Source organism: Balaenoptera musculus, chromosome X (assembly GCF_009873245.2).
Source record: "Balaenoptera musculus isolate JJ_BM4_2016_0621 chromosome X, mBalMus1.pri.v3, whole genome shotgun sequence".
In the NCBI taxonomy this organism is placed as follows: Eukaryota; Metazoa; Chordata; class Mammalia; order Artiodactyla; family Balaenopteridae; genus Balaenoptera; species Balaenoptera musculus.
The window spans coordinates 42,328,513-42,354,974 of NC_045806.1; the positions used below are offsets into that span (position 1 = coordinate 42,328,513).

The 26,462-nt window shown below is 54.5% G+C and overlaps 3 protein-coding genes across 7 annotated transcripts; 1 reads left to right on the top strand and 2 right to left on the bottom strand.

Annotated features, from left to right (window-relative positions):
• Positions 1 to 1,767: 1,767 nt before the first annotated feature.
• CCDC120 (coiled-coil domain containing 120) lies at positions 1,768 to 11,527 on the top strand. 2 transcript variants are annotated; one of them, XM_036840644.1, is made up of 11 exons: positions 1,768 to 1,859; positions 4,381 to 4,530; positions 4,649 to 4,739; positions 4,882 to 5,015; positions 5,658 to 5,822; positions 6,176 to 6,479; positions 6,826 to 6,888; positions 7,193 to 7,367; positions 7,499 to 7,597; positions 8,938 to 9,852; positions 10,353 to 11,527. In XM_036840644.1, exons 3-11 carry the CDS (start codon positions 4,691 to 4,693, stop codon positions 10,465 to 10,467), a joined length of 2,019 nt encoding a protein of 672 aa, XP_036696539.1. In that variant the 5' UTR covers positions 1,768 to 1,859; positions 4,381 to 4,530; positions 4,649 to 4,690; the 3' UTR covers positions 10,468 to 11,527. The 2 variants fall into 2 exon arrangements, with proteins under 2 accessions (XP_036696539.1, XP_036696540.1); XM_036840645.1 differs by having other exon boundaries at positions 4,381 to 4,480; positions 5,682 to 5,822.
• A 421-nt stretch (positions 11,528 to 11,948) lies between these two features.
• On the bottom strand, positions 11,949 to 15,169 carry PRAF2 (PRA1 domain family member 2). Its single transcript, XM_036840267.1, has 3 exons — positions 14,622 to 15,169; positions 13,233 to 13,450; positions 11,949 to 12,799 (listed from the first exon to the last, which is right to left on the bottom strand). Exons 1-3 carry the CDS (start codon positions 14,798 to 14,800, stop codon positions 12,660 to 12,662), a joined length of 537 nt encoding a protein of 178 aa, XP_036696162.1. The 5' UTR covers positions 14,801 to 15,169; the 3' UTR covers positions 11,949 to 12,659.
• Positions 15,170 to 15,272: 103 nt separating this feature from the next.
• WDR45 (WD repeat domain 45) lies at positions 15,273 to 20,525 on the bottom strand. Of its 4 annotated transcripts, none has more exons than XM_036840266.1 (11): positions 20,412 to 20,525; positions 18,894 to 18,965; positions 18,691 to 18,765; positions 18,497 to 18,601; positions 17,521 to 17,626; positions 17,303 to 17,397; positions 16,719 to 16,798; positions 16,398 to 16,606; positions 16,217 to 16,318; positions 15,988 to 16,133; positions 15,273 to 15,740 (listed from the first exon to the last, which is right to left on the bottom strand). In XM_036840266.1, the coding sequence occupies exons 2-11, from the start codon at positions 18,946 to 18,948 to the stop codon at positions 15,631 to 15,633; spliced, it is 1,083 nt and encodes a 360-aa protein (XP_036696161.1). In that variant the 5' UTR covers positions 18,949 to 18,965; positions 20,412 to 20,525; the 3' UTR covers positions 15,273 to 15,630. The 4 variants fall into 4 exon arrangements, with proteins under 4 accessions (XP_036696161.1, XP_036696160.1, XP_036696159.1 ...); XM_036840265.1 differs by having other exon boundaries at positions 17,521 to 17,629; positions 20,412 to 20,524; XM_036840264.1 differs by having other exon boundaries at positions 17,521 to 17,695; positions 20,412 to 20,524.
• Positions 20,526 to 26,462: the final 5,937 nt, after the last annotated feature.

The window sequence follows — 26,462 nt, forward strand, 5'->3', positions numbered from 1 at the left end:
CACCTCTGCCTGAGTTTATTATTGTAGTTATTAACAGTTGTTAATGATGTGGTATGAGTTTTCTTGCACTTTGGAATGTCTTCCAAAGTTACTTTGGTCTCCATTGGCTCTGTTAGCACCGTTTACCTGTTTTCCAAATGCAGAAATCTAAGCCTTGAGACTCAATCTGCATTGCTGGCCAGGTACACTTGTCCCTCTCGGCTCTGATGGTTTTTTTTGGCCGTGCCACACAGCTTGCGGAATATTAGTCCCCCGACCAGGGATCGAACCCATGCCCCCTGCAGTGGAAGTGCGGAGTTCTAACCACTGGACCACCAGGGAATTCAGCTCTGATTTTATAAACATCCCCCTTCCCAGCCTCCTTGGTGTCCCACAAGAGGTGGGAGAGGCCATGGCTGAGAGGACACTCCCCACCAACACCCAGCTGCCCACCTTGTGGCTGCTGCCTCCATCAGCCCCAGGCAGTGAAGGGAGGGAGAAGGGGGGTGATGAAAGGGGCCTTTGTGTCCCGTGCCGGAAATCTCACACCCAGCAAGAAAGGTGGGCAGGGTGGCGGGAAGCCTCAGTAACACGTACACTGGGGTACACTGGGCGTTGCTGATACAGAGCAAGTTCCTCTCCAGGCTTGGCCCACCTGCCAAGTGGAGAGGGAGCTTTCCCCACTCTCCTCTTTCACATCTTGGCGTGGGCTGCTGTCGGGGCCTGGTTTGGGCTTGGGCCCTGAGGTCACAGAGCAGATGGTCCCAAATGGAGCTCAAGATGTGTGGTGTGTGCCGGGGCAGGCCCAAAGCCCAGGTGGTGGTGGTGGGGAAACAGTACATCGCAGAGACTCAGAGCCCTCCATTTCCTTGACTTCTGGCCAGAAATGCCCCAGGAGGTGGGGGGAGGAACTGGGGAGACCCAGCCTGGATGTGAAGAAGCATGAGCCCCGTTTCCCACTCCTCCTCCCTTGCAGGAGTTGCCTCTGTCAACTTGCAACCCAGGACCCAGCCCCCTGAGTTCTGATTCTACCTGCTCTCATGCCTCTGTGATCAGAATCGGGCCTCTTCACCTCTGCGAGCCCCAGCTTTCATCTCTCCAAGCTGGCTACGAGGAGCTGGGTCTGTGCCATCCTCCCAGGTTTGTAGGGGTCAGGAGGGGTTAAACCACCAGTGTGTTTCTTCCGTTTGCTGGGATGATTTCTTCTGAAGCTGCAGAAGGTGGTAGGGTCTTGAGACATGGTCTCTCCTTAGAAAAGTGGACCTTGTCTGTCCCAACTTGGGAAACTATTACCCCAGTGAGGGTGGGAATTGCCCTAAGACCTTCTCCCACCCCTGCCTTGCCCTGGGAGGAAAGGGTAGGGGTGTCAGGAACGTGGAGTGCTGCCAAGAGACGCACACCCGAGATACCCCAAGTCCTCTCCTGTGCTTACAACTCCCCAGACCTCCATCCCTTGGCTCCCAGGTAGTACCCTAGGGTGGGCAGGGTCTGATCTGGGTACTTGGGCAGCACCAGAGGCAGTCGCCGCTCCCACGACCCTTAGCCCTTCTTCCTCAATCCTCTGTTAGGTGTATGGGGTGAGGGGGGAGGTCCAGGCTCTCTTCTTGGCCGTGCTGGACACCCTGAGGGGACTTGGCTCCAAGACAGCTCCTAAGGGTGGCCGGAGCCCTGGTGTCAGGCAGGCAAGGGTTAAAAGGTATGGGCCGGCCCAGTCCCTGGCCAGGTAGGCTGGGCCATTGCCTAGTGGGAGGCGGCCTAGGCATCCGCCACTGCGCTCACCCGCTTATTGCCACTACCAGCCGGAGCAGGGCCTGGTTGAGACAACTATTTTTTTTGAGGTACCTGAGGCCACCCCACAGCACCTCTCTGCTCTGGCATTGGTGAGCACCTGGGAACAATGGGCCCAGGGGCGAGGGGTCGGGGGAGAAGGGCACAGGATGTGCTGAAGTTCCCTGTGGGAGGCAGCTAGGTCTCTGTGAGAGGCACAGCAAGGAAGGAGGGCCTGGCTAGAGGGGCGAAGCCTAAAATGTCCAATTTTCTTTCCTGGCATGAAGCCGATTCCTTGCCGGAAGTGGACGAGGGGAAGGGATGGGGGAGAAGAGAAGCCAGCGTCCCCCTTCTCTGCTCCCCGCTCCTTCCTCTCCCCCTTCCTCCCCTGCAGGGGTAGCCTCTGCCCTCCTTCAACCTGGGGCCCAGCCCCCTAGAAAGCCCAGACTGGGCTGTTGAGAAACTACTTGCCGGCACCTGCCTGGTCCTCCACACTGTTCCCCTAGAGTGTGGGCGGGGGGAGAGGACCTCTGGGGCGGTGTGGGGAACAGGCCCAGGCATTGGGAGTTTGTATTTGCTCCGAAGGTGGCGGGATGTGGAAATGGGGGTCCCACTGAGGTGTTGGGGTGCCACCCAGGTGAGGTGTCTTGGTTGTAAACAGTCATTACAGCCAGGAATTTCTTTCTCGGCTGTGGTGTCAGAAGGGCAGACCTGAAAAACCTGCTGGGCCCGCCTCTGGGTGTGGGGGGTGCCCTCTGCAGCTCTCTTGCTGCAGCCCATCCTGGGACGGGATGGGGCCACGGGGTCACCAGTGGGGAGACCCAAGGGCTGGTGTGTGGGTGTGTTGGGGAGGGGACTGCTGGGATTCCCCCTTCTCACCATCTTTGGGTGGGAACCAGGCAGTCCCAGGACCCCAGGCCAATATGCGGAGGGTAGGTGAGCAGAGGCAGAGGCTTGGGAGCGGGTGTGAGCGTGTTGGGGGTGTGGAGCGTGGACCCTGCCCGATGACCCCATGACTCAGGCCCTAGCTATGTCCCCGAGGTCAGGCTGACAGGGTGGAGTCGGGGTTCCTGCCTATACCCCAGGTGGACTTCCAGGATGCCACGAGCTCCCAGGGAAGGAAGGCTCGAGGCATCCCAGTGTGGGATGTGGGACCAATCCTGGTGAACGGGCCCACTGGGGAGGAGTTGAGGTTCCTGTTGAGGTGGAGGAAGGTTTAGAGTTCCTCAAACCCAAATGAGGGCTGGGGAAGAAGGAACCCCAGGAGCCGAGGGGCAGAGGAGGCTAAGCTGGGACCTCAAGGAAAGCCTGCCTTGCCGGGTAATGTCAGACCTTGGAGGGGGGTGGTGAGGGCATGTGAGCACCTCTGCAGAGCACATGCTGCTGCCTGGATGTGCAAAAAGGCTTTAGGGACTGACCCCGCCCCTGATGTTGAGGACGAGGAACCCCTGCTTTGTGGGAGGGGCACAGCCCCCATGGGGTGGGTGGGAGGACTGCCGAGAAGCTGGTGGCACCCTGTTAGCAGCTTGGCCACACCCCCAATGCATAGATGGGGAAGGGGCTTGAACCCACCCCCTCCGTGGCTGCCTGGGTCTTCACAACTGGCCACCATGTCATGACAAAGTGCGAGGTAGGTGGGGATGGGACCTCTGTGGCCTCATGAGGTCCTCCCAATCGCCTGCCACCGAGGTCAGGCCAGGTGGTGGGAGGTGATGTCACCTGGCTGCCCAGCTGGGGACTGAGCAGGCTGTGGGACGGAGGGAGCAAACTCCAGAGGAAGGGATGAGGGCAGGGCTGGCAGCCAGCCAGGGCCGGCTCCATGGTCAGCCAGGGTGTCTGGGGGCAGAGAAGGAGGCAGGAGGCAGTCAGCTTGTTATCTGCAGCTGTGGGCTCTGCCACTCCCAGTCCCAGCAGGCTGACTTCCTTGTGCCGGGTGCAGGACAGGCTGGCGTGCGGGGAGGGGCCGGAGGGGTCCTGAGGCCAAGTGAACGCTCTCCCTGCCGCACCAGGGCCGCGGGATAGAGTTGGGACAAGTAGCGACCCACAGACCACAGTCATTCTTTTATTCACCCAGCAGACTTTCATTGAGCACTTGCTGTGTGCACAGAAGTGTTCTGAGTGCCAGAGATACTGATACATTTTCTGTCCTCATAAATGTACAAGGGAGGCACAGTCTTGTTTGACAGCAGTTGTGAGGGGACATAATGCGGGGGCCCACCTCTGGAAGTGACACTGAAGCCCCAGAATGTAAGAGACAACCAGGGGCTGGAGTGGCGAGAGGTGAAAAGTGCACTTTGGACAGCAGCGGCAGCCTGTGCAAAGGCCTGGCGGCCTGATGGGCTGGGAGCTTATGAGGGATTGGTGGGGTTCAGCACCTCTAGTAAGGGGGAGTGTTGGACCGGAGGGGTGGGCCTGGCTACATCCGTAGCTAAGGGCAGGTTATTTCATCTCTTTGTGTCTTACTCTCCTCATCTCTAAAATGGGGGTAATAATAATCACAGAACTGCCATCACAGGGTGGTTGTGAAGATTAAATGTGGCATAGAAGGTAACTGTTCCAGGCACCCAGGTGCTTAATAAATGCCTACTGTTCTTGTAGTTGGTTGAATCTGTACCATTAATTCTCCCTTCCCAGGCAAGACTCCTGACTGTGGCCCATGGGCCTCTGAGGAGGCATTGTAAGTCCGCCCAGCTCCCCACTTGCTGTGCTCCCACTCAATGGGAAGGGAACCAAGGTACCAGGGCCTTGACATTGACACAGATTCTCAGAGGGCAGGCCAAGCAGGTGGGCGGGGTCAGGGTACCCCTTATTCCCAGCTGGGGTGTGGGAACCTGGGTAGAGGGAGAGGTTGGCGGTGCACACCGGATGTGCTTCCTCAGTGGCTCCCGTGCATCACTGCTAGGCCTTGTCCAGCCATCAGCCACAGCCTCTTGACAGCACCAGGATGGAAGTCAAAGGTCAGCTGATCAGCTCTCCCACCTTCAGTGCCTCAGGTTAGTATCTGGTTCCCCCTCCTGCTGCCTCCTCCCCTGCTCTGAGTCACCGCCTGCCCACTTGGGAAGGCTTGGTCCCTGGCCCCACAGCTGCCCCAGGCTGCCCTGATTGCCCCCCGATCTTTGCTCCCTCTGTGTCCAGCTGCCCTGTTTGGAGAGGCTGCCCCCCAGGTGAAGTCAGAGCGTCTGCGGGGGCTGCTCGACCGTCAGCGGACCCTGCAGGAGGCCCTGAGCCTGAAACTTCAGGAGCTACGAAAAGTGTGTCTCCAGGAGGCGGTGAGGGCCAGACCCTAAGGGTGTCGGTGCGGGGGGAGGAACAGGCACGAGGTAGGCAGACTGCGGTGGTGATTGCTGAGCCACTTGTCTGAGCTGTAGATTCCCCAAAGCTCAGCTTGCATGTCTTAGAATCAATAAAATATGGTGATATTTTGCCACCATCCCCTATCAACAATTTGAAATCCAAAAAAACTCAAAAACAGAACAAAACAAGTTATTTCCAAAACTTGGCAGTGAAACCTGACCTGAACTGACACGGGGTGATTTATAGTTTCGATTTATCCCCCTTGCTGTGAATGACCACACAGTTTGCCAGAAATAATAATGCAGTTCAGAGCATGCAGCCCACGCCCTGAAGGGAATGTCATATAATATGCAGTGTACAGATGGTGTCACCTTTATAAAAACTATGAAATTCTGTATTCCAAAGCAGGTCTCCCTGCCTCCCGTGCCCACTGCCCTGGGGACTTGGGCCACTGAGGCGCTGAGAGTCTCTGCTGCATACCCACCTGGTGGAGAATTGGGAGGAGGAAGAGAAATAAGCAGGCATGGGTGCTGAGCAGGGCTGGGCTCCTAGTAGGACTTCTGCACCTTCGGGGGTCGTTACTGCTTTGCCACATCCCCCCAACTAACACTTGGTAGTCTCTGACCCCTGCCCCCGCCCAGGAGCTGACTGGCCAGCTGCCCCCCGAGTGCCCACTGGAGCCTGGTGAACGGCCCCAGTTGGTCCGCCGGCGGCCGCCTGCAGCCCGCGCCTACCCTCCACCGCACCCCAATCCAGCACACCACTCCTTGTGCCCTGCCAAGGTGAGCAGATGGGCGTGCAGAGCAACATGGGGGTGGGACAGGAGCCCGGAGGAAGCCGAGAGCGGGTTGCAGCAGGGGAAGGAGAGGCTAAGGTGAGGAGGGAAGGAGCTTGAGGGAGGTGGGTTCCAGGTCTGAGAGAGGATGCTGGTCCCTGTCAGGATAGGCCTCTCACCCCCAGGAAGATGAAGAGACCCAGCCCTAATCCACACAGGCCCTGCCCCCAGAGGGAGAATAGGCCACCCCCAGGAGGGGCAGGCCCCGCCTCCAGCGTAGCTGGGCTTTGCCACCACTTGGTCCTGGTGCTTGGCCATTTCCATTTCCAACATTTGGTCCTGTCCCACCCTCTTGGGTAGTCCCCGCAGGAGCTGGCGCTCGAGGCCCTGGAGCGCGAAGTGTCAGTGCAGCAGCAGATTGCGGCAGCTGCCCGCCGCCTGGCCTTGGCCCCTGAGCTCAGCGCCGAGCAGCGCCGACGTCGGCGCCAGGTCCAGGCAGATGCTTTGCGGAGGCTGCATGAGCTGGAGGAGCAGCTCGGGGACGTGCGGGCCCACCTGGGTCTCCCGGGGATCCCGCCGCCCCAGCCCCTGCCGCTGTCCGCTGGGACAGTTATCACTGCCCAGGGAGTCTGCCTGGGCACGCGCCTCACCCAGCTCAGCCAAGGTGAGCCAGGCCCTGTCACCCCACCGATGAAAGCAGGAAGGTGGGCATTGGCTAAGGGACATGGTAGAGGTGGAGTGGGTGAGCAGCCAGTGAAAAGTGGGAGGTAGGCAGAACTTAAGGGGCCCTACCAGTAAGACGAATTGTGTAAACTGGCTCCTGGGCAAGGGTGGGGCCATTGGGAACAGGCATCAGGAAAGTGAGGAACCAAGCCTCTGGTGGTCTTGGATTTAGGTAAAGGTGGATTCTTGGGAAGTGTACGGGATGGGGAGGAGACGGCCCAGTGGTGTAAGGGGGTGGCACCCAGACCTTGCATTGATAGGCCTGGGTCTCCCCTTCTTACCTGTAGAAGACGTAGTTCTGCACTCGGAGAGCAGCTCCCTCTCAGAGTCTGGGGCCAGCCATGATAATGGTGAGGACCCCTGTCCCCCAAATCCACCCATCTTTTGATGCTTAGCCCCCACCCTCCCTCTTCAGCTCCTCTTTAGCCATGACCCATCCTCCTGTGGAGCCCCCATTTTCTTTGCTTCAATCCCCCTGCCCCGCCCCATCAGCCCCAGTTCCTGCCTCATCCCTTAGCTCTTCCTCAGCCTGTCCTACCTGCTTAGCCCTCTGCCCCTCCCTACCTCCCTCCCTAGCCCCTGCCCTTTGCTTTGCCCACAACCCTTCAGGCACCCTCCCATTGAATTCTCCCCCACTTTCTCCCTTCCACCCAGAGGAGCCCCGTGGCTGCTTCCCTCTGGCTGAGCGCCCTTCACCACCGAAGGCCTGGGACCAGCTGCGGGCAGTATCTGGGGGCAGCCCTGAGCGGCGAACCCCGTGGAAACCACCCCCGTCGGATCTTTATGGGGATCTGAAGAGCCGGCGGAACTCTGTGGCCAGCCCCACCAGGTGAGGGTGAGCCCCTCCCCTCCTTCCCCAGGAGCCAGGAGTGGGAGCTGAGCCTGGGCTGGCAGGAGGGCCTGCTGCTAGGTACGGTCTCTAACCTGGACCCCCACCTGGGCCTGCTTGTCTCTGTCTAGCCCCACACGCTCGCTGCCCAGGAGTGCCTCCAGTTTTGAGGGGCGAAGTGTGCCTGCCACCCCTGTCCTCACCCGGGGCGCTGGCCCCCAGCTCTGCAAGTAAGTGGACTCTGAGGGTGAGATTGAAGGCCAAAGGAGGGAACCGGTAGTTCTAACTGGGGGTGTTGGGGAGAGCATTATCAAAGGGTGTGGGACATGAAAGACTGGCCTTTAAATCTATCAGTTTTATTCTGGTTTTCTATGTAGGTTGTATGAAAACGCAAGAATTTTATTTTAGTTTCAGAACTTTTGTTCATAATGCACCCTATTGCATGATAAAGAAATATAGGTAAAACACCTTTTGGAATATGCCATATGTGTATATGTGTAATGTCACATTATAAATAAACTTTTTTTAATTGACCAAAAGAAAAAAAAGAAAAGAAAAGAAAGGCTGGGTTTTGAAAGGTGAATAGGAGTTGTCTTGGTGGAGAAGGGGGTGGGGATTTGGGGCAGAAGCACCAAAGTTTGAGAATGGGCTTTTCTGTGCATTTTGGGCAAGTCATTTCCCTTCTCTGAATCTTTGTCTCCTCATTTGTGAAATGGGGATAATAATATCTGCCTGTGGAAGATACTGTAGGCATAAATGAGTTCTGGTTAACATGTACTGCGTACCTACCATCTGCTAGGAATCAGTGCTTTACTTGGTATCAAACTCATTTAATTGTCACAACATCCCTGTGACGTAGGTGCTATTATTATTCCCATTTTAGAGATGAGGAAACTGAGACACAGAGAGGTTAAGTAACTTGCTAGTAAACTGAAGACCTGGTATTTGAATCCAGGCAAGTTTGACTCAAGAGTCCGTGCTTTTAACCACGGTACTCTACTGCTTCTTAAACAAGTATGTACTTACTAAGTGCCTACTTTTTCTGGGCTGTGAACAGAACAAAGTCCCCATCCTTGTGACACTTGCATTCTATGAATAGTGGCTGTTGGGATGATAGTTTTGGGTGGTTCATACACATGATGGGACAGAGAATTCAGGAAGGGTCTTGAATTCCTGGCCTAAGGTTTAGGACCTCATGTTAGAGGAGGCGGGGAGCCCTGAGAAGCACCTTAGCAGGGGATGAGGGGTCAGATGTGTTAGCAAGAGTCCTCCGCCCTCCCCTGCTAGCATTTCCTCTTGAGCCCTACACACACTTACATCTCCCTCGGAGCTAACAGTCCCAGGCACCCCCATACGTTTTTAACCCCTCTGCTCCCCAGTCCGTGGCAGAACCTCTGCTGCTCTTTACATGCCACTACCTTTCACCTTTATACACACAGCTTCTAATCCTGGGCCTATTTTGGAGGTGTGGAAGTGAAGGCTCAGAGAGAGGCAGGATAGGGAGGGCACTCATCCCATCTCCCTGATATTTCTGACCCTTCTCCCATCACCCCCACCTCTGCTCCCCCAGACCTGAAGGCCTCCATTCTCGCCAGTGGTCCGGCAGCCAGGACTCCCAGATGGGCTTCCCCCGGGCGGACCCTGTCTCCGACCGTGCCTCCCTCTTCGCAGCTCGCACCCGCCGCAGCAATAGCTCCGAGGCCCTGCTGGTGGACCGGGCAGCTAGTGGGGGAGCTGGCTCCCCGCCTGCGCCTCTGGTTCCCCCTGCCGCTGGTCCCCCAGTCTGCAAGAGCAGTGAGGTGCTATATGAGCGCCCCCAACCAACTCCTGCCTTCTCCTCCCGCACCGCTGGCCCCCCAGACCCTCCCCGGGCCGCCCGGCCCAGCTCAGCAGCCCCTGCCTCCCGCGGGGTCCCCCGGCTCCCGCCTGTGTGTGGGGACTTCCTCTTGGACTACTCCCTGGACCGGGGCCTGCCCCGCGGTGGCGGCGGGACAGGCTGGGGGGAGCTGCTGCCCGCAGCTGAGGTCCCAGGACCCCTCTCCCGCCGGGATGGGCTCCTCGCCATGCTCCCAGGCCCACCACCTGTGTATGCAGCTGACGGCAGCAGCCCCCTCCTCCGCAGCAAGGACCCCCACAGCCGTGCCACCCGCACCAAGCCCTGTGGCCTGCCCCTGGAGGCCGCTGAGGGCCCAGAGGTGCATCCCAACCCTCTGCTGTGGATGCCCCCACCCGCCCGTATCCCCCCAGCTGGTGAGCGCAGCGGCCACAAGAACCTTGCCCTGGAGGGGCTGCGGGACTGGTACATCCGGAACTCGGGACTGGCCACAGGGCCCCAGCGCCGGCCTGGGCTCCCCCACATGGGCCCGCAGCACCCGCCCTTCCTCCATGCCCGCTGCTATGAGGTGGGCCAGGCGCTGTATGGGGCCCCCAGCCAGGCGCCACTCCCGCACTCAAGGAGTTTCACGGCGCCCCCTGTCTCCGGCAGGTATGGGGGGTGCTTTTACTGATGGGTAGGGGTCTCTTGAGGCAGATGGCAAAGGTGTCCAGGCCAGGGAGCCAGCTAGTCATGGTAGTTAATGACATGGACCACGAGAGAAGTAGCTGCAGCCTTGGCCCGGGGTCATTGGGCCCTGCCTGACTCGCATTAGTCCGTGGGGTCTCGGTGGAGGGGTATCTTGGGTCCTGGTAGCAGCAGTTCTTCACCAAGCTAATACAAGAATTTTAATATTTGAACAACCAGTGCATGTCAGCTGAAAATGAGCCTTGAAACTAGGGTGCTGGGAGGAAGGGACGTCCTGTGCCCCTTGCCTTTCTCTTCCTCTTTTCACCACGCCCCACGCTTGTGAGCCTAAAGGTGCTGTCCTGTGCCTGCCTCCACCTCTTTAACGAGCCTCTTTTCCTCTCTCTTTCTGTGTCTTGTCCGTCTTTTCCTCTCTCCTCTGTCTTCCCACCCTGTCCTCCGGATTCCTGCTACCCCTTCTAAAGATACTACGCGGACTTCCTGTACCCCCCGGAGCTGAGCGCTCGTTTAAGTGACCTGACGCTAGAGGGGGAGCAGTCCTCCGGTTCTGACCCCCAGACCCCGGGGACACTGGTCTGACCCCTTCTCATATGCCCCTTGTTGGCCTGGGTATGACTTCAGTCTGGGGAGCACACAGCTGACCTCGCTGAGCCCTGGGGTGTGGCTGCTCTCGGTCCTGGGGGGCACCAACGTGATCTTCCAGGGCCCCTGGCTCCCCGTGGGCCCACGAAGGTGTCTGACACCCTGTGTCTCCTCTCACGCTGTGCTGGGGACTGGGGGCCCTCCGCCAGCTTAAAAGAGAGGGGAGGGGATGATGTAATGGGGACTCCAAGCCCCTTCCTCCATTTCTGTTTACAGTTGTGGTCTAAGTATTCACTGTCTTCCCTCAACACTAGACGTTTTATAAAAAAGGAAACTGTGATCTCGTCCTGGTTGGGTTCATTCCTGTCCCCATGCCCAGCCTGTTCCATTCAGGAGCCCCCTCCACAAAACGGACCATATAGGGTCTCAGGGCCCAGTTTGGGGCAGCCAGGAGGCTCCAGTGTGAACAGAACTCCCTGCCACCCCCCACTGGGGCAGTTTTTCTTGGGGAGGTGCCCACATTTGGAAGGAATGAAGTCTCTGCCCACATTTGGAAGGACTGAAGTCTGGGTGGGGGGCTTGCGTTCATTTTCCCTCCCCCAGGGTGCCTGAAGGCGCCCCAGTCCCTGTCTGCCTGTCTGTGCCCGCTGCCTCTGCCCACGGAGTGAGATGGCCCAGCCTTTGGCGGCAGCCTCCTCTGCCCCGACTATCCCCAATCAGGAGGCCCCGCAGGAGGACCAAAGGGCAGAACCATTGGGTGTGTTGTGTCCTGGGATGTGGCGGTGGTGGAACCTGGCGTCTGGTAGATGACAATGAAATCCTCAAGTGACGTCTCGCCACGGGTTATGTCACACCTTCCTTGGCTTTCCTTCCATCCACCACTTTTTAAACCAATCCACACAAGCTGTGTTTTCTATGATACCTGTCTGTGGCTTTCCGGAGCTGGGGGTTCCCCTACCCCCTTTACCTAGTGTTAAACTTGTCTTTTTGTACTAATGGATCTGGGTCCAAGACACTACCCACACTGGAAGGGGATTTCTATAATAAATGTGTAAACTGAAACAGTGCATTGCTTCCCTGTCTGCCTTGCCTTGGGGGCCCACATCTTTAGCTAAGACTAGATAATGTATTTTTACAAGAAAAAAAAATATAGCACCATGGAAACAGCCTGTGATAATGTCATCTGCTTTGGTTTTACTTGCTTTGTGATGTGGGGCAACTTCTTTGCCTGTCCGTGCTCAGATTCCTAGCCAAGAGCCCTTAGTGATACAAATGCTGGCAGCAAACACTCCGTGCCCTTAACTCCCTTGTGTGTTAATGCCACCCTAGAGGTAATAGGTTCAAGAAGGGAACTGAGAGCTCGTCCTTCAGCCCACATATTTGACAGAGACCCAGTCAGAAAGTCTCTAGTAGAATTGAAAAGCAGGTCACTTCTGGCCATTGAAACACACAGACTTTACCCAGGAGGCCCAAATTGGCTTGAGCAATGCAACAGCCTTTATTGTTGTAGCAACACTGATATATATGCCCCATTCCTGGTCAGGGCTACCCCCACCCCACCCCACCCCATCCCACCCCTTGGTCCTTGTCACTGTGGAACTTTGTGGGGGGTGGGCTGGGGAGTGGCAGAATCCCTAAGCAGAGCTGGAGGGAGGCAAGTGGGACTGGTGAATGTTGGGGTCACCTGGGACCAAGGGTTCAACTGGGTCAGGATACCTGAGTCCTCCACCCAGATGGGGGCTGAGAACACTTGGATCCTGGGTTCAAAGCTGGGGTGGGGTCTGGAAAAGCCTTGGTCCAGGGTTCAAGATCTGAGAATGCCTTGGTCCCAGTCCCCAGCTTTGGGGCTGAGCATGGGAGATAGGTGGGTCCCAGATTGGGGTTGGGGGGCAGTGTCTCTGGGCCCAGAGTTGGAGGTTGGCCATGGATGCTCTGGTCTCCAAGCCCCAGTTTTGGGCTGGATGTGGGTGTCTCTGGTTCCCAAGTTCAGGGCTGGGGAGACTCTGGTTTCCTAAACTGGGGGGCTGGGTATGAGGGAATATCCCAGTTTGGGACCTGGGGGAAGGGCTGCAGTTGTCCTGTTTTTTGAACTGGGCAGGGGCTCCTATTTTAAGGACTGGGAAAGGGCTCTGGGTCTGGGCCAGGGTGGGGATGGCATTCTCCATGTCTTGGGTACAGATCCCAGGGCCCTAGGATCCAGCCTCCTGTTCTTGTCCCAGCGCCTCCAGCAGCAACCCCATTGGCGTCCGCTTGAGACCAATGCTCTCGATCTGGTTCTCAATCTTGTTCTTGAGGTTGCGCAGGCGCAGTGACGCGTGCACCAGGATCACTGTGGGCAATACCGAGAGGAGTGGGGTCAGTGGGATGGGACATCAGCCTTTAGCTAATGGGGGCCCAGAGAAGGCAACTGGAGCACAGGCAGACCAATGGCGTGGTCAGTAGCCAGGACGCCTCTGAACCCTGCTAGTGTGGCGGAGTAATGCGCTTCGCAACAGGGGCGTGGCCAGGGAGGGTGCCCAGTAATGGGGACGTGGCCGCTGGAAGGCACTTCATACTAGCAGTGACGCCCAGAAGGGCGGTTGTAAGAGGGGCGTTCCCAGGGAGGGGAGCAAAGCCAGGGAAGGCGCTTTGTAAAGGAGGTGTGGCCTTGCCCGCCGGGTGTCCCAGCCCCCTCTCAGCCCAGGAACCAGGGTAGGGCGGGCCTGGTGCCGTTTGCGAGCGCTGGCCGTCTTCCCGGCCATCTCAGGGTAGTGGAGACTCACGAAGCACGGGCCCGGCGATGCTGAGCAGGAAGGTGTAAGCGCCGCCCGCGGCCCAGAGAACGAGGAGGCCGAGGGCAAGCACTGCGGCCAGGCAGGCGGCTGGGTGGCTGCGACGGCAGCGGCGCACGGCTGCTCGAGTCTCAGCCGCCCACACCAGCATGCCAAGGGCCACCGCCACTACCAGCGCGCTTAGGAGGGTGTGCAACGGGCGCACGTACCTGCGGGGACAATGGAACTAAGCTAGCCGGGCAGGCGGGGAGAGGGCCGCCTGGCCCCCGTGCCTCCCAGACCACCGTCCACCAGAGTCCGTGCCCCGAGAGCTTTGGTTCCCACCCCCACCCCCCGCCCCCGCTCCCGCTCCGGACCCTCCAGCCCGGCAAATACTCCCGTCAGCCCTGTCTCCAACAGGTCCACCCTTCAGGGATTCCAACTCCCAGGAGCCCTGGGCTCCCCTGGAGCCTGTGGACCCTGTGGACCCTCATTTCTTTCTGTCAATCCTACAGTCCCATCTTCCTGAGATCTCCTGCTTCAGGCCCTCCCATCCCGCTAGGCCCCAGGGTTCACAGCCTTTCCCTGCTCTTTCCTTCCGACCCTACCCCTGCAGGACCCACTCCAGCCGGCCCCCCCAACCCAACGTGCCCCAAAACCCACTCTTTGCAAAGGCCCATCCCTTGCAAATTCCTCTTCCAGTCCTTCTGTTTCCATACGTTTCCCTCTCCCCAGGCCCAGAGTCCCTTCCAGACTTCCTCCCCCTTCAAATTCCCCCTCCAGGTTCCCATTTCCTATAGATTCCTCCCTCATTACTAGAACCCCTTCCAGGCTTTCAGTGCCACTCTTAACTTCCAGTCCTGCCCAAGTCCCTCTTCCAGGTTCTCCATCCCTCCCTGGTCTCAGGCCTTCCATCCCCGGGTCCTCCCTCTAGACTCAAGTTCCCCAACAGGTACCTGCTCCTGGAGCATTGCAATTATAACCAGGCCCCTCTCCAAGCCCAGATCCTCCACAAGTCCACCCTTCAACTTGACCACGTCCTGTCCCTGTCGTAAGTCCTCCAAGGCCATCTTAATCTGGCCCCATCACCCCTCAGGCACAGTCGTGTCCCACTTTCGGGCCCTCCTTATCTTCAGGTCCACACTTCCCCCTACCCCCGCAGGACCCACTCCAGCCGACCCCCCCATCCCAACCTGCCCCTAAACCCACCCTTTGCAAAGGCCAACCCTTTCAGATTCCTCTTCCAGGCCTTCTGTCTCCCAGTTTTCCCTTCAGTTTCACACTCTACTGAATTCGCCCTTCAAGGTCTTGCAGCCCCCTCAAAATCCCGCGGGTCCACCCTCCATGCCCAGCGGGCGCCCCCGGCCAACCTGCGCCTCCCTCCCTCCCTCCCTCCCTCACCCGGCCAGAGCGAGACCGAGGCCGAAGCAGATAAGGTAGTTGGTTTGATAGTAGAGAAGGTTGTTGATGACGCGGTGGCACCATCGCTGCGGGTCGCGTGGATCCGGGGCCGCCAGACGCGCCGACCCCAGAACGAAGTCGTCCAGGGCGCGTAACGGTGGCAGCCGCACCTCCGACATCCTGCCGGTCGATGTAGCTGGACCAGTCAGAGGAGCGGCCGGACTACAACACCCGTTCTACACCGCGCCACCGTGGGGCACACCGGGAAACGGAGTCTGGGCCCTGCAACCGCTACCGGGACGACCTAGTGGACTGCGCAGAGGCAGCAGCGCACGTGACCGAAAATACCACCAACACGCCGGAACTGTAAGGTAGCAGGGGCCGCTGGGAAATTAGGTCTCCGCCGCGGGGCGAGGCATTCCCGTCCACCCCCAGGCGGGGGCGCCATGGGGACGGTTCTGGGCAGTGCTGGCGGCTCTGGCACACAGTGGCCAGACATTAGAGGACATGCAGAGACTGTCAGAAGGACCCGAGCAGGATCCCACTTCCTTCCTGTCAGGGTCCAAGAGGTTCACACCTTTCCAGGAAACTCCTGCAGGGCTTTTTCAGCCTCATCTCCTCCAGGCCCCACTCCCGAGGTCCAGCCATAAATACTATTAGGGGCCTTTTATTCATATTCATCATATCAGAGATCGTCTCTTTCTGGTAAGTCTTTTAACACTCCCCACAGGTTGGAATTAGGGCACCCACTCTGGGTCCCTAGCAGTCTTCTCCAGGCTGGGAGCCCCAGGGGGGCCGCTGTCTCTCTGAGTCCCTGGCCTGGCTCTGTGGGCACACAGTCATCAAGAAGTGCTTGGGGCGACTGAGCTGTTTAGGCATTGCTCTTAAGAGTGGAAAGTGGGCACCTGCTCCATTAATGTTTGCTGGCTGGTGGCTTCCACAGCACTCCCACCCCCGCACAGGCTTTGCAGTCTGCCACTGCAGGTCCCTAGCACAACCCACAGGGTCCTTAAAAGTCATCATCATCACAGATGTCAAGGTACACATCGAAAGCCTCTCTGTTGCAGTTTCCATCGGGAGTGAAGACATATTTGTGGAAGGTCCCATCTACACAGATGGCTGGAGGAGGGGGGAGGATTGGAAAAGGTTAGATGCTGCCAAAGCCACACACTCCAGTCCTCTCAGGTGTCCCGTGGCCCAGGGTCTATCTCCAGGTCTTTGCCCACGTGCCATCTCCCTTAGTGATGGTGGAAGTGAACCACCCGTTTGGCTCCCTCAGGCCTCCCATGCCCTGAAATTCTTTCAGGTCCAATTTGTAGGCCTTCGCCCATGCAGTACCCCCCAGTCAAGGGCTATTCCCACTCACCAATGACAGAGTTGACATTCTTGGAAGTGTTGCGACCAAAAGCACAGATGCAGGCTGACTCAGCAGGCACGGTGAAGCTCGCCAGGCTCCACTGAGAGTCCACATACTGCCCAATCATAGGCCCCACCTTGCCCACGCGAGCCAGCCTGCAGGCAACACTGGCTAAGCCCAGGTGTGATATATGGGCAGGGGGATGGGGGTGAGGCAGGGTGGGGCAGGAGGCACTCACGCAGAGCGGCGGTTGAGGCGGGTATCCTTGAGAGCAAAGATATGGACTGTGCCCTTATCACTGGATGCACACAGGAAGGAAGAATCATGGCTGAAGTTGATGCTGAAAGACAGAGCAGCAGTGACGCCCACGTGTCATGTGGTGTGGGGTCAGGAGCCCACCACGCATACCCTGTGCTCACCAGTAGAGGGTAGCGGGGTCAGTGCCTCGGCGCAGCTCCACCAGCTTCTCCTTGGACTGCGTGTCAAAAAGGCGAATAAGGGTGCCCTTCTGAGAGGCTGAGGCCACCACCGTGCCTGGCTGGTTCAGAGACACACAGGCCACGTCGCTCTGATGTGCATTGATGGTAAACGGAGCAGATGAGGTGCCGGGCTTTGTGCTTGCCAGGTCCTATGATAGAAGGAGCAGTTTGGGCTTGGGGTAGGTGGTAAGGAGGTAAGTTGCCAAGAGTCCACAGGGAGAGCCAGCCCACCTACCCACCCCTGCCCACTGGACAGCTCACCACAAGTTGCAGGCTCCCGCACTTGTGTCCTGGGAACACTAGCAGTTGTTTCTCCAGGCTGGGGCAGAGGTCACAGAGCCCTAGGGTGGGGGGCGGTGAGCTGGTAAAGAGGACGTCAGGGCCAGGCAGGGTCTCAGGATGGACAGAGCTGGATAAGGGCCGGACTTCAACCTTCCATGATACATGTTACCCACAGAACCCACAGGGGGCTTGCCCTCAGGTGTGCTCCCCACCATCAAGGCAGATTCCCTGCCTCCCTATGCAGCTCTGGCAGCCCCAGGAGGCCTAGGAATCCCTGGCATACCCATTAATGTCCTTAATGAGCCTTTCTGCTCTGCTATCTGAGGTAGCCAGGGGTGAGGCGGGGCCGAGAGTAGAGAGAGAGAACTGGCTAAGGATGGGAAAATGGATAGATTGGGAATGTGGGCATCTCAGCCCATTGGAGCATCTTTATACAAAGAATCTCTCCCTGCCTCTCTTTCCCAGTTACTCTCTGTGTGCCCCTTTCTGTCTCTCTTCATTTCTGCCCCTCTGCCCCATCCACTGCCTCCTGCCACTACACCTGCATCTCTGGGTCCTCTCACCCTTGGGGTTGTCCCGGGTGTCAAACTCAAACAGCTTTCGGGGATTGTCGGGGAAGGAGTACACATAGATGCGGTTCTTCAGCACGATCACGATTCTGTGGGCATCACACAACACAGGATGGTCGTGAGAGGAGGGCAGGGTGCCCATGCAGGACTAACCCTCTAGCCTGCTGTGGGGACCTCCGACCTCCCCCACCCCCAGCCCACCTCAGGCTCACTTGTCATGGCGCATGCGCACAGCCAGCACTGGCTTGGTGAAGGTGAACTCCAGCACCAGCTTGTCCTTGGAGTCCTTGCCCTCCCGGGCATCGTCCCAGATCAGCACTGCTGGGCACGTGGGTGTGTTGTCGGGGCCAAGGTTTAGGGTGAGGGGCAGCCCTGGTGACACAAGACCTACCCCTACTCCCCATGGGACCTCAACCCACTTGCTTAACCTTTTGCTAACACCCAATATGACCTCACACAGCATGAGCACTTGTAGATGTGATTCCTGAGAAGACAGGTTCTAGAACCGTTATACTCATTTACAGATGAGGAAGCTGAGGCTTGAAGGGGTTTTCTATCTAGGCAAGGACCTCACAACCCATCAGCAACCAAGCAGGGACTCACACCCAGGCCTGTAACTTCTCATCAGTAACTATTTCTGCCTCCAGGGTCCCAGCTCATACCCCCCAGAAGATTTCTGTGAGGAATCCTAGGGCATCTTTTGCCATGTCCCAGTGGGATCAACAAAAGCCCTTAAAATAAGATGGTGCTTGAGACTCAAAGCAAGAGGGCATTGGGGAGACAGCCCCCCAAGATTTTAAAACCTATTAGTTGTGTGACCTTGGATAAATCACTTAACCCCTTTGGGCCTCAGTTTCTTCATCTGCAAAAATGGGGATGATGATACTTCCTACCACACAGAGTTACTGTGAGGATTAAATGAGTTAATACATGTAAAGTGGTTACAACAGCACCAGGCTCACAGCAAGCGCTCCATAGGTAAGGACATGGCATACAGGAGGCATTCAACAAGCGTTTGTTAAATGAAGACAAAACACCAAGCTTCTCAAGCGATAAGATCCAGGACTTGTAAGCTGTAGGCCTCACTGTGTGACTCTGAGTTACTCTGACATCTTCATTTGCCAGAGCCTCCGGGAGGCCAGGATTCCGGGGAATCTGGGCCAAGGGTGACCGGATGAGGACACTTACCTGAGATCTCTGAGAACTTGGGGCTGCTACCACCGCCCACTAGGGCCAGCAGGTTGGAGCGGTGCAGCATTTCCACCAGGCCCATGCTGCCCACCTGCTCATGGTCTGGACAAGGACCAGGATGTCAGTAGGGGTGGGTGCCAATGCCCAGCCCATCCCTTCTGCCCATTGCCCCTCCCCCACCGACAGCTCACCCAGATGCCCCTTCTCCATCAATGGCTCCACGTTGTAGATGCGCACACCTGTCTCCATAGCGCAGCAAAAGCAGCCTGGGGACGGGAGGAATCCGGGCTGCCTCAAAGGATGCCCAGGTGGGAAGCTAGGGGCTTAACACCCACCTCTGGCCATTCTCTCCCTCTCTCCCTCCCAAAAGGGCACAGGCACAAGCCTCTCTCACTCTGGTCTTGGTTGAAACGCAGACTGGTCACTCCTCGAAGTGGCTGCTGAGTCATGGTCCAGGATTGCTTCCCTGGACACAAATGGGGGTAGGGTTGGGAAGAGTCCTGGGGTCTGTTCTCTGAGTCCTAGAACTCCTGTCCCCAACTGATTTCTTCTTCCTCCTCCCACTCTGCTACCTAACCCCAGCAGGACTGCAAAGAAGACAAAATCAGGGGGAGAATCCTAGGGTCCCCACTCTAAGCTCCCAAGACCCCAAAGAGCATGGACAGGAACATTCACATCTTCTTACACTTGGTTGACCCCAGCTCTCTCGGCCTACTCTGACCTGGACTCCCCCACCTCCTCCTTACTCCTTCCCTGACTGACTGCTTATCAAGAGATAATGGGGTAGGGGGTATCCCAGTGATACCTCCTCTCTACCCTCAGCCAATCCTGGCCCCAGTGCCCAACATGGCCTGGAACCACCCCCTACCCACTTCTCATCTTTACACCTGAACCCAGCACCTAAGTCTGCCTGTCAATAAATGGGGAAAGGGGGCTCAAACATCCACTTCTTCCTGCACCTCCCTGACCTGGCCCTGAGACCTGCTATGGTTGGTCCACCGCTCACAGGAGCTCCCCCGCCACGTCCTTCTACTCCAACCTATTCTACCACTCCAGAGCTCTCTCACACCTTCCTTCCTCACAGGCTTCCTGAAATCCCTTCAGGATTCCATTCCCACCTCCACACAACCCCTTCTCATGACATGCTAACTTCTGTCCAACCATGGACAACCTGGACCTTCCCCCAGACCCCTGTATGCCCTAAAGACCCTACCTCAGGATTCCCTTATCACTCCAAATCCCCCACCCCTGGGACATACCCTTCCATGTGTTCTGCTGTCCCTGACTCTGACATGGGTTGGCTTGGACGTACCCCCAGGAATTGCATCCCCCTAAGGTTCCTCCTCCAGACCCCCTATCGCCTCCCCAAGACCCTGTTCCAGGGCACCCCTAACCCCTCAAAACCCTTGCCCAGGACACACACTTCCCAAAACCCCTACCTGGGACAACTCAATCCCCCCTGCAAGACGCCTGCCCTGGACCCCCCCTAATATTCTTGTCCCAGAGTCCCCATACTCCCTTCAAACCCCCATCTCCGCAAAACCTTTACCCAGGCACACCCCTTCCCACTCTCCAAACGTCCTCCCTTCCCCCCTGTACCACCTCCACCGCACCGCCTCACCCCCAAAGACCCATTCTTTGGACAGCCCCACCTTCCAAGATCCCTTTTTTGGGACCCCCATTCCAAAGACACTTGCCACCCAGGAACCCTGCCCAGGGATGCCTCACACATCGCTCCCACCACTTATGTCCAAGACCACCCTCATACTCCTTCCAGTGCCAGCACCTACTCAAGATCCCTGTCCTAGATACCCCCCATCCACCAAGACCCTTGCTCAAAAGACCCCAGACCGTCCCCCAGACCGCAACCAATTCTTGGACCATGCCCCAGCTCCCTGCCGCCTGCACTGACCTGACCTCTGCGCGTCCCCGATCCTGGCCCAAGCTCTCGGTGCCGCCCGCGGCACGGCTTTCTGACCTCCCGTGCCTTGACGCCCCACTCCGGTGTTTACATCAGGCCTTACTTCCGGGGGAGGGAGTCTGTGACCGGAAATGACTCATCCTCGCCGGAAAGCGCGGCTGCAGTCCTCCAAAACCAGCTTCTGGGTCTCTGGAGCAGAGAGAGGGAGTGCGGCGTTCTCCCAGGAGAGCGCGGCGAGCAGAGGACGCTCCGCCAGGGCATGACTGTCTGAAGGAACCGAGGACGGGTGGGGGAGAGAGAGCCTTCCCCTCGCTGAGCGGAAAAGGGCGAGAATTCCTTAACTCGGTCCTGCTAGGAGAGCTAGCGGCGTTACCTTCTGGGCTAACAAGACTTGGACCTCCGAGGTGGGCTAGAGGGGCCGCCCCTGTTAGCTATTTGTAGTTCTCCCAGACTTCTAGGGAGGCGACTGGGGAGCCTCGAGGCGGGGGTGGGCCTCGAGGCGGGGGTGGGCCTGGAGACCTTCAAAGCTGAGTCTATCCCCATAGCCAGGGGAAGCCAGGATGGGATTCCCCACCCCACCCATGCTTCGTTTTATTTACAAAGTGAAAAAGTATTTTTGATGGCAAGAGGTATAAGTGTTCACTGTGGGAGGAAAAAAGACCCCAACTGTGTACATACTGGAAATATTTTTGTATTCAACTTATAAATTTTGAGATGTGGACTCACGTGTAGTTTTGAGAAATAATACAGAGAAATCCCATGTGCTTTAACACTTCCCCCTGAAGGTAACATGTTGTATAGTAAAATACTACACTCAGAATGTTGACACAGTTGTGACACTAAGTATCACAGAGTTGTGATATTGACACAATCCACCCATCCTTTACTTTTTTTCAAATATTGTTTTGATGCTTTAAAAATTATTAATATATAATAGACATCTGTTTTATTCATCCATTTTAATTGATTCATGGTATTCCGTGGAATAAACGTATAACTGTTCAGCTGTTCCCCTACTGATGGCCATCTAGGTTGTTTGATGTACTGTGTTGTCAACATCCACAGACATATTTACTTGTGAATTTTGTCCCCGTGTACTACCCTAGGCGTGACTCCATTGCTGTGCTCCTCAGCAAAGCCAATCTTCTGGCTTTCTTCGGTCTCTACTTCCTCACATCCCAGAGCACGTTTAACTTATTTTTTTTGGCCACAGCATGGGATCTTAGTTACCCAACCCGGGATTGAACCTGGACCCTCGGCAGTGAGAGGGCCGAGTCCTAACCACTGGACCACCAGGGAATTCCCAGAGCATATTTAACTTAATTCAGTTTGGCTTTTGTCACTTCCATGTCTCTGAGACTGCTCTTAACCAGATCACTGATGAGTAACAATCTTCCCAAACCAGCAGTCACTTCTCTACCCCTTCCTGTAACCACCCAGCATATTCCACAGTTTCTTGCTCTCACTCTCTTAGTTTTCTCCTATATCTCTGGCTACTCCTCCGTCTTTACCCAATTTCCAAATACTGTGGTATCCTTAGGTATGATCCTGGCCGCCTTACTTTTGTAGTCAGTATTCTCTCCCTAGGTGACTTCATGTTGTCTCATAGCCTTAATTATTGCAAATATTTGGAAGATCCACTAATTTAGGCCTCTAGCCTAGACCTCTTTCCTGAACACCAGACTCATATGCTATGGCCTGTTTGATGTGTTCACGTGGATGTCTCATAAGGCATCTCAAATTTAACGCATCCAAACAGATCTCTTGAATTTCCCTGGCTCAACCACCCTCCTGTCTCCCTCATCTTAACCAATGGCACCATAACACCCAGTTTGTCACTCAAGCCAAAGAGCAGATATATCATGCTTGATTCTCCTTCTTTGTCACTGGCAAGTTCTGTTGGTCCCACTGTCCAAGTGGTGTCACAAATACAACCCCTGGCTCATGCACTTTTAGTCAAGATGGAGTAACAGGGACCAAATTTGTCCTCTTACATGAAACAACCAACCACTGCCCTCCCAAAAGGCAGAATACATGAAACAATGGTTTTCAAGGCATACACATCAGACAGTGAAGGACAGTGATCCCTGAGAAATGGGAAAGAAGATGAGTCCCAAACTGCCCCAAGTTACCACTTGGAGAGTTTTCATGCTGTGGCACAGAAAGGGGAGAAGGCAGAGCCTGGTGGCCTCCCTAAATTGAAATAATCCAGAGAGACAAGGGCAGCTAGAGTTCGAAGGACAGAATATCAGGAGAGAGCTTCACAGAGAGAGAACCACAGAGATCTGCAAAGAGTCCCCCTTGAATATTCAGCAGAGTACTGATAAGTGCATGCATATGAAGAAACTACCCAAGTCCAGGGAAAGAACCATCCAACTGGATTAGAACAAGGCCTGGCATATAGGTCAATTGGAAAAACGTAATTCACAGGGCACAGAATACACAGGAAGGTTGTGGGGAATAATTAGCCCTGGACTTAGTACCAGTGCAGACCCAATTAACAAATCATAAAAGGAAGACCCTGAAAGATCAAATTGTTTCCAAGTAACTTAACTATCTCAGTACAAAGATCAGGAAGATTTATAGGAATACTAATAATAAAACCCTAGCACCTAAGGTAAAATTCACAATGTCTGTTATCCAAACAAAAACGTATGCTAAGTGAAAGGAGCCAGTCACAAAGGACTGCATATTGTATGATCCCATTTATAGACAATGTCCAGAATAGGCAAGTCCACAGAGACAGAAAGTAGATTAGTGGTTGCCTAGGGCTGGTGGGGTGGGAGAGGAAGGTGACTGGGGAAAAAAAGGCAATGACTGCTAAGGGGTATGGGCTTGCTTTTTGGGGTGTTGAAAATGTTCTAAAACTGATTGTGGTAATGGTTGCAGAACTCTGTAAGTATACTAAAAAAAACCATTTAACTGTACACTTTATTTTTTTATGAATTTATTTTATTTTTGGCTGCGTTGGGTCTTTGTTGATGTGCGCGGGTTTTCTCTACCTGCAGCGAGCGAGGGCTGCTTTTCGTCGTGGTGCATGGGCTTCTCATTGCGGTGGCTTCTCTTGTTGTGGAGCATGGGTTCTAGGTGCGTGGGCTTCAGTAGTTGTGGCACATGGGCTCAGTAGTTGTGGCTTGTGGGCTCTAGAGCACGGGCTCAGTAGTTGTGGTGCACGGGCTTAGTTGCTCCGCGGCACGTGGGATCTTCCTGGACCAGGGATCGAACCCATGTCCCCTGCATTGGCAGGCGGATTCTTAACCACTGCGCCACGAGGGAAGTCCTAACTGTACACTTTAAATGGTGTATTGTGTGGTATGTGAATTATATCTCAATAAAAGAGTGTTGTTTTTTTTTAAGCAGGAAAACATGAACCATAATGATCAATCAATGGAAACTAACACAGAATGGACACAGATATTAGAATTAGGAGAGAATGATGCTTAAAAAGTTATTAAAGCTACACTCCATATGTTAAAAAAGTTGAGCAGAGACATGGAAGATATATAAGTACCCAAAATGAAATTCTAAAGATGAAAAATACACCAGATGGGATTAATGACTAGACATTGCAGAAGAAAAACATCAGTAGTTTAAATCATAGCAGTAGAAACTAAGAAAATGGAACAGAGGAAGAAAGAATCCCCCAAAACTGAAAATAGAAAAAAGCATAAATGAGCTGTGGGACAATTTCATGTGGCCTAATATGCAGGAAATAGAATCCCCAAAGGAGAGGAAGGGGGACAGAAAAAGTATGTGAAGAAGTAAAGTCCTAAAACTTTCCAAAATTAATAAAAAATATAAACTCACAGATCCAAGAAGTTCAATGAACACCAGCAAAAAGTAGATGAAAAATACTACACAAAGGCACATTGTGGGAATTCCCTGGCCGTCAAATGGTTAGGGCTCCGTGCTCTCACTGCCAAGGGCCCGGGTTGGGGAACTAAAATCCCACAAGTCACGTGGTGCGGCCTAAAAACAAACAAACAAAGGCACATTGTTATAAAACTGCTCCAAATCTTTTTTGTTTATTTTTTCTTCCAATTTTATTGAGATATAATCAACTTACAGCACTGAATAAGTTTGAAGTGTACAGCGTAATGACTTGACTTACATACATCATGAAATGATTATCACAATAAGTTTAGTGAACATTCATCATTCCATATAGATACAAAATTAAGGAAACAGAAAAAAATTTTTCCTTGTGATCCTCTTAGGATTTACTCTCTTTTATATATAACATACAGCAGTGTTAATTATATTTATCATGTTGTACATTACATTCCTAGTACTTATTTATCTTATACCTGGAAATTTGTACCTTTTGACTGTCTTCATCCAGTTCCCACTCCTCCACCCGCACCTCTGGTAAACACAAATCTGATCTCTTTTTCTATTAGTTTGTTTTTGAAGTATAATTGACCTTCAACCTTCCTGGTGCTGTTATAACTTCTGGTTATAGAAGTATCACCCCACCTTCACCTCCACAATGAGTGTTTTACCTCACCTTTTTTCCTGGAGCAAATAGGACTTAACGTCTTTTTTTTTTTTTTTTTTAATTTTTGGCCAGGCTGCGCAGCATGCAGGATCTCAGTTCCCTGACCAGGGGTCGAACCCGCACCCCCTGCATTGGAAGCGCGGAGTCTTAACCACTGGACCGCCAGGGGAGCCCCTAGGACTTAACATCTTATTTGAATTAAGATGGGTTCCTAAGTCTTTAAATCCTTTTTAGTTTGCTTTTCAAACCAGTGGTCTGGGTATTCACTTAATGCTGTATATTAATAGGACTGTCACCAGAGAATGAAGAATGATGCACATGCCTGTCATACAAAGTTGTCATGAGGAAGGGTGTCAGAGTTGAAAAGGACCAAGATCTAATGACCGAGTAACCTGTGGAAGAAATCCAAACTTGGATGAACGTTTAGGCATTCCAGATTTGTGGGAATGAGTTGTAAGTATCTATGTCTCAGTAAAAATCTTTCTCAAAACATAAATCTTGAAGTTAAGCATGGCTCTGCTCAGACCCGGTTGGGTCAACTTTAATATTAGAATTGCTCCTTGGAGCATTTCACCTTCTTTTGTGGACGTGACTCAATGAATTAATTTTCTCTAATGTATCCTGGAAAATGGATTGTTTGTAGATTGAGAAATTGTTTAAGTTTTGCCCTGATGTCTTGAAAAGTAGCATACTAATCTCCTTCATTTAACAACTAATTATTGAACATTCATTCATTCATTTATCCAATATATATTGAGTGCCTCCAACGCACCAGGCACACTGTGCTAAATTTGGGGAATCAAACAGTAAACAGAGCAATGTCCTTGGAGGAGAAAGGTGATGAATGAATGAATATACATATATTTATATTTATATATAAATTAGAGATAAGATGGATTAGGAGATAGGAAGGGTTGAGGTAAGGGTAGGAGGTTGCTATCTTATTTGGGATGATCAAAGAAACTTCTGTGATAAGGTGACATTGGAGCAGAAACCTGAAGGGAGTGCGGGAATGAACCCTGTGGAAATTTGGGGGAAGTGCATTCTGGGCAGAAGGAACAACAAGGATATCAGTGCAGCTTGAGCAGATGAGTCACAGAGGGGTGGATGGGGGGCAGAATATGCAGGGCCTGTAGGCCATTTAAAATGCTTTGGCTAATTGTGAACATGTGGTTTCCCCAACCTGAGTAACCTTCTCACATCCCTCTGTTGTTCCCTACCATCCCTTGGCCACATCCTCTGTATAACTTGTACCAATTCCTGAAGGCTTAGTTTTTGCATTATACTTTCTTGAGAGTCTTTCCTAATATAAAAGTTGTATTAAAAATTCCTCCCCCGGGCTTCCCTGGTGGCGCAGTGGTTGAGAATCTGCCTGCTAATGCAGGGGACACGGGTTCGAGCCCTGGTCTGGGAAGATCCCACATGCCACGGAGCAGCTGGGCCCGTGAGCCACAACTACTGAGCATGCGCATCTGGAGCCTGTGCCCCACAACGGGAGGGGCCGCGATAGTGAAAGGCCCGCGCACCGCGATGAAGAGCGGTCC

Excerpts from the sequence above, each read along its gene's own strand:
- WDR45 (XM_036840263.1), bottom strand. The coding sequence starts at position 18,948 with ATGACTCAGCAGCCACTTCGAGGAGTGACCAGTCTGCGTTTCAACCAA. Across the intron at positions 16,799-17,302 it reads CACCCGGGACAACCCCAAGG|GGCTCTGTGACCTCTGCCCC; the intron begins GTGAGAGGACCC and ends CCCCCACCCTAG. Across the intron at positions 16,134-16,216 it reads CGCCTCAACCGCCGCTCTGC|GCTGGCTCGCGTGGGCAAGG; the intron begins GTGAGTGCCTCC and ends TGTTGCCTGCAG.
- PRAF2 (XM_036840267.1), bottom strand. The coding sequence starts at position 14,800 with ATGTCGGAGGTGCGGCTGCCACCGTTACGCGCCCTGGACGACTTCGTT. Across the intron at positions 13,451-14,621 it reads CTCGGTCTCGCTCTGGCCGG|GTACGTGCGCCCGTTGCACA; the intron begins GTGAGGGAGGGA and ends TTGTCCCCGCAG. Across the intron at positions 12,800-13,232 it reads CATCGCCGGGCCCGTGCTTC|TGATCCTGGTGCACGCGTCA; the intron begins GTGAGTCTCCAC and ends TATTGCCCACAG.
- CCDC120 (XM_036840644.1), top strand. The coding sequence starts at position 4,691 with ATGGAAGTCAAAGGTCAGCTGATCAGCTCTCCCACCTTCAGTGCCTCA. Across the intron at positions 4,740-4,881 it reads TCCCACCTTCAGTGCCTCAG|CTGCCCTGTTTGGAGAGGCT; the intron begins GTTAGTATCTGG and ends CTCTGTGTCCAG. Across the intron at positions 5,823-6,175 it reads ACTCCTTGTGCCCTGCCAAG|TCCCCGCAGGAGCTGGCGCT; the intron begins GTGAGCAGATGG and ends CCTCTTGGGTAG.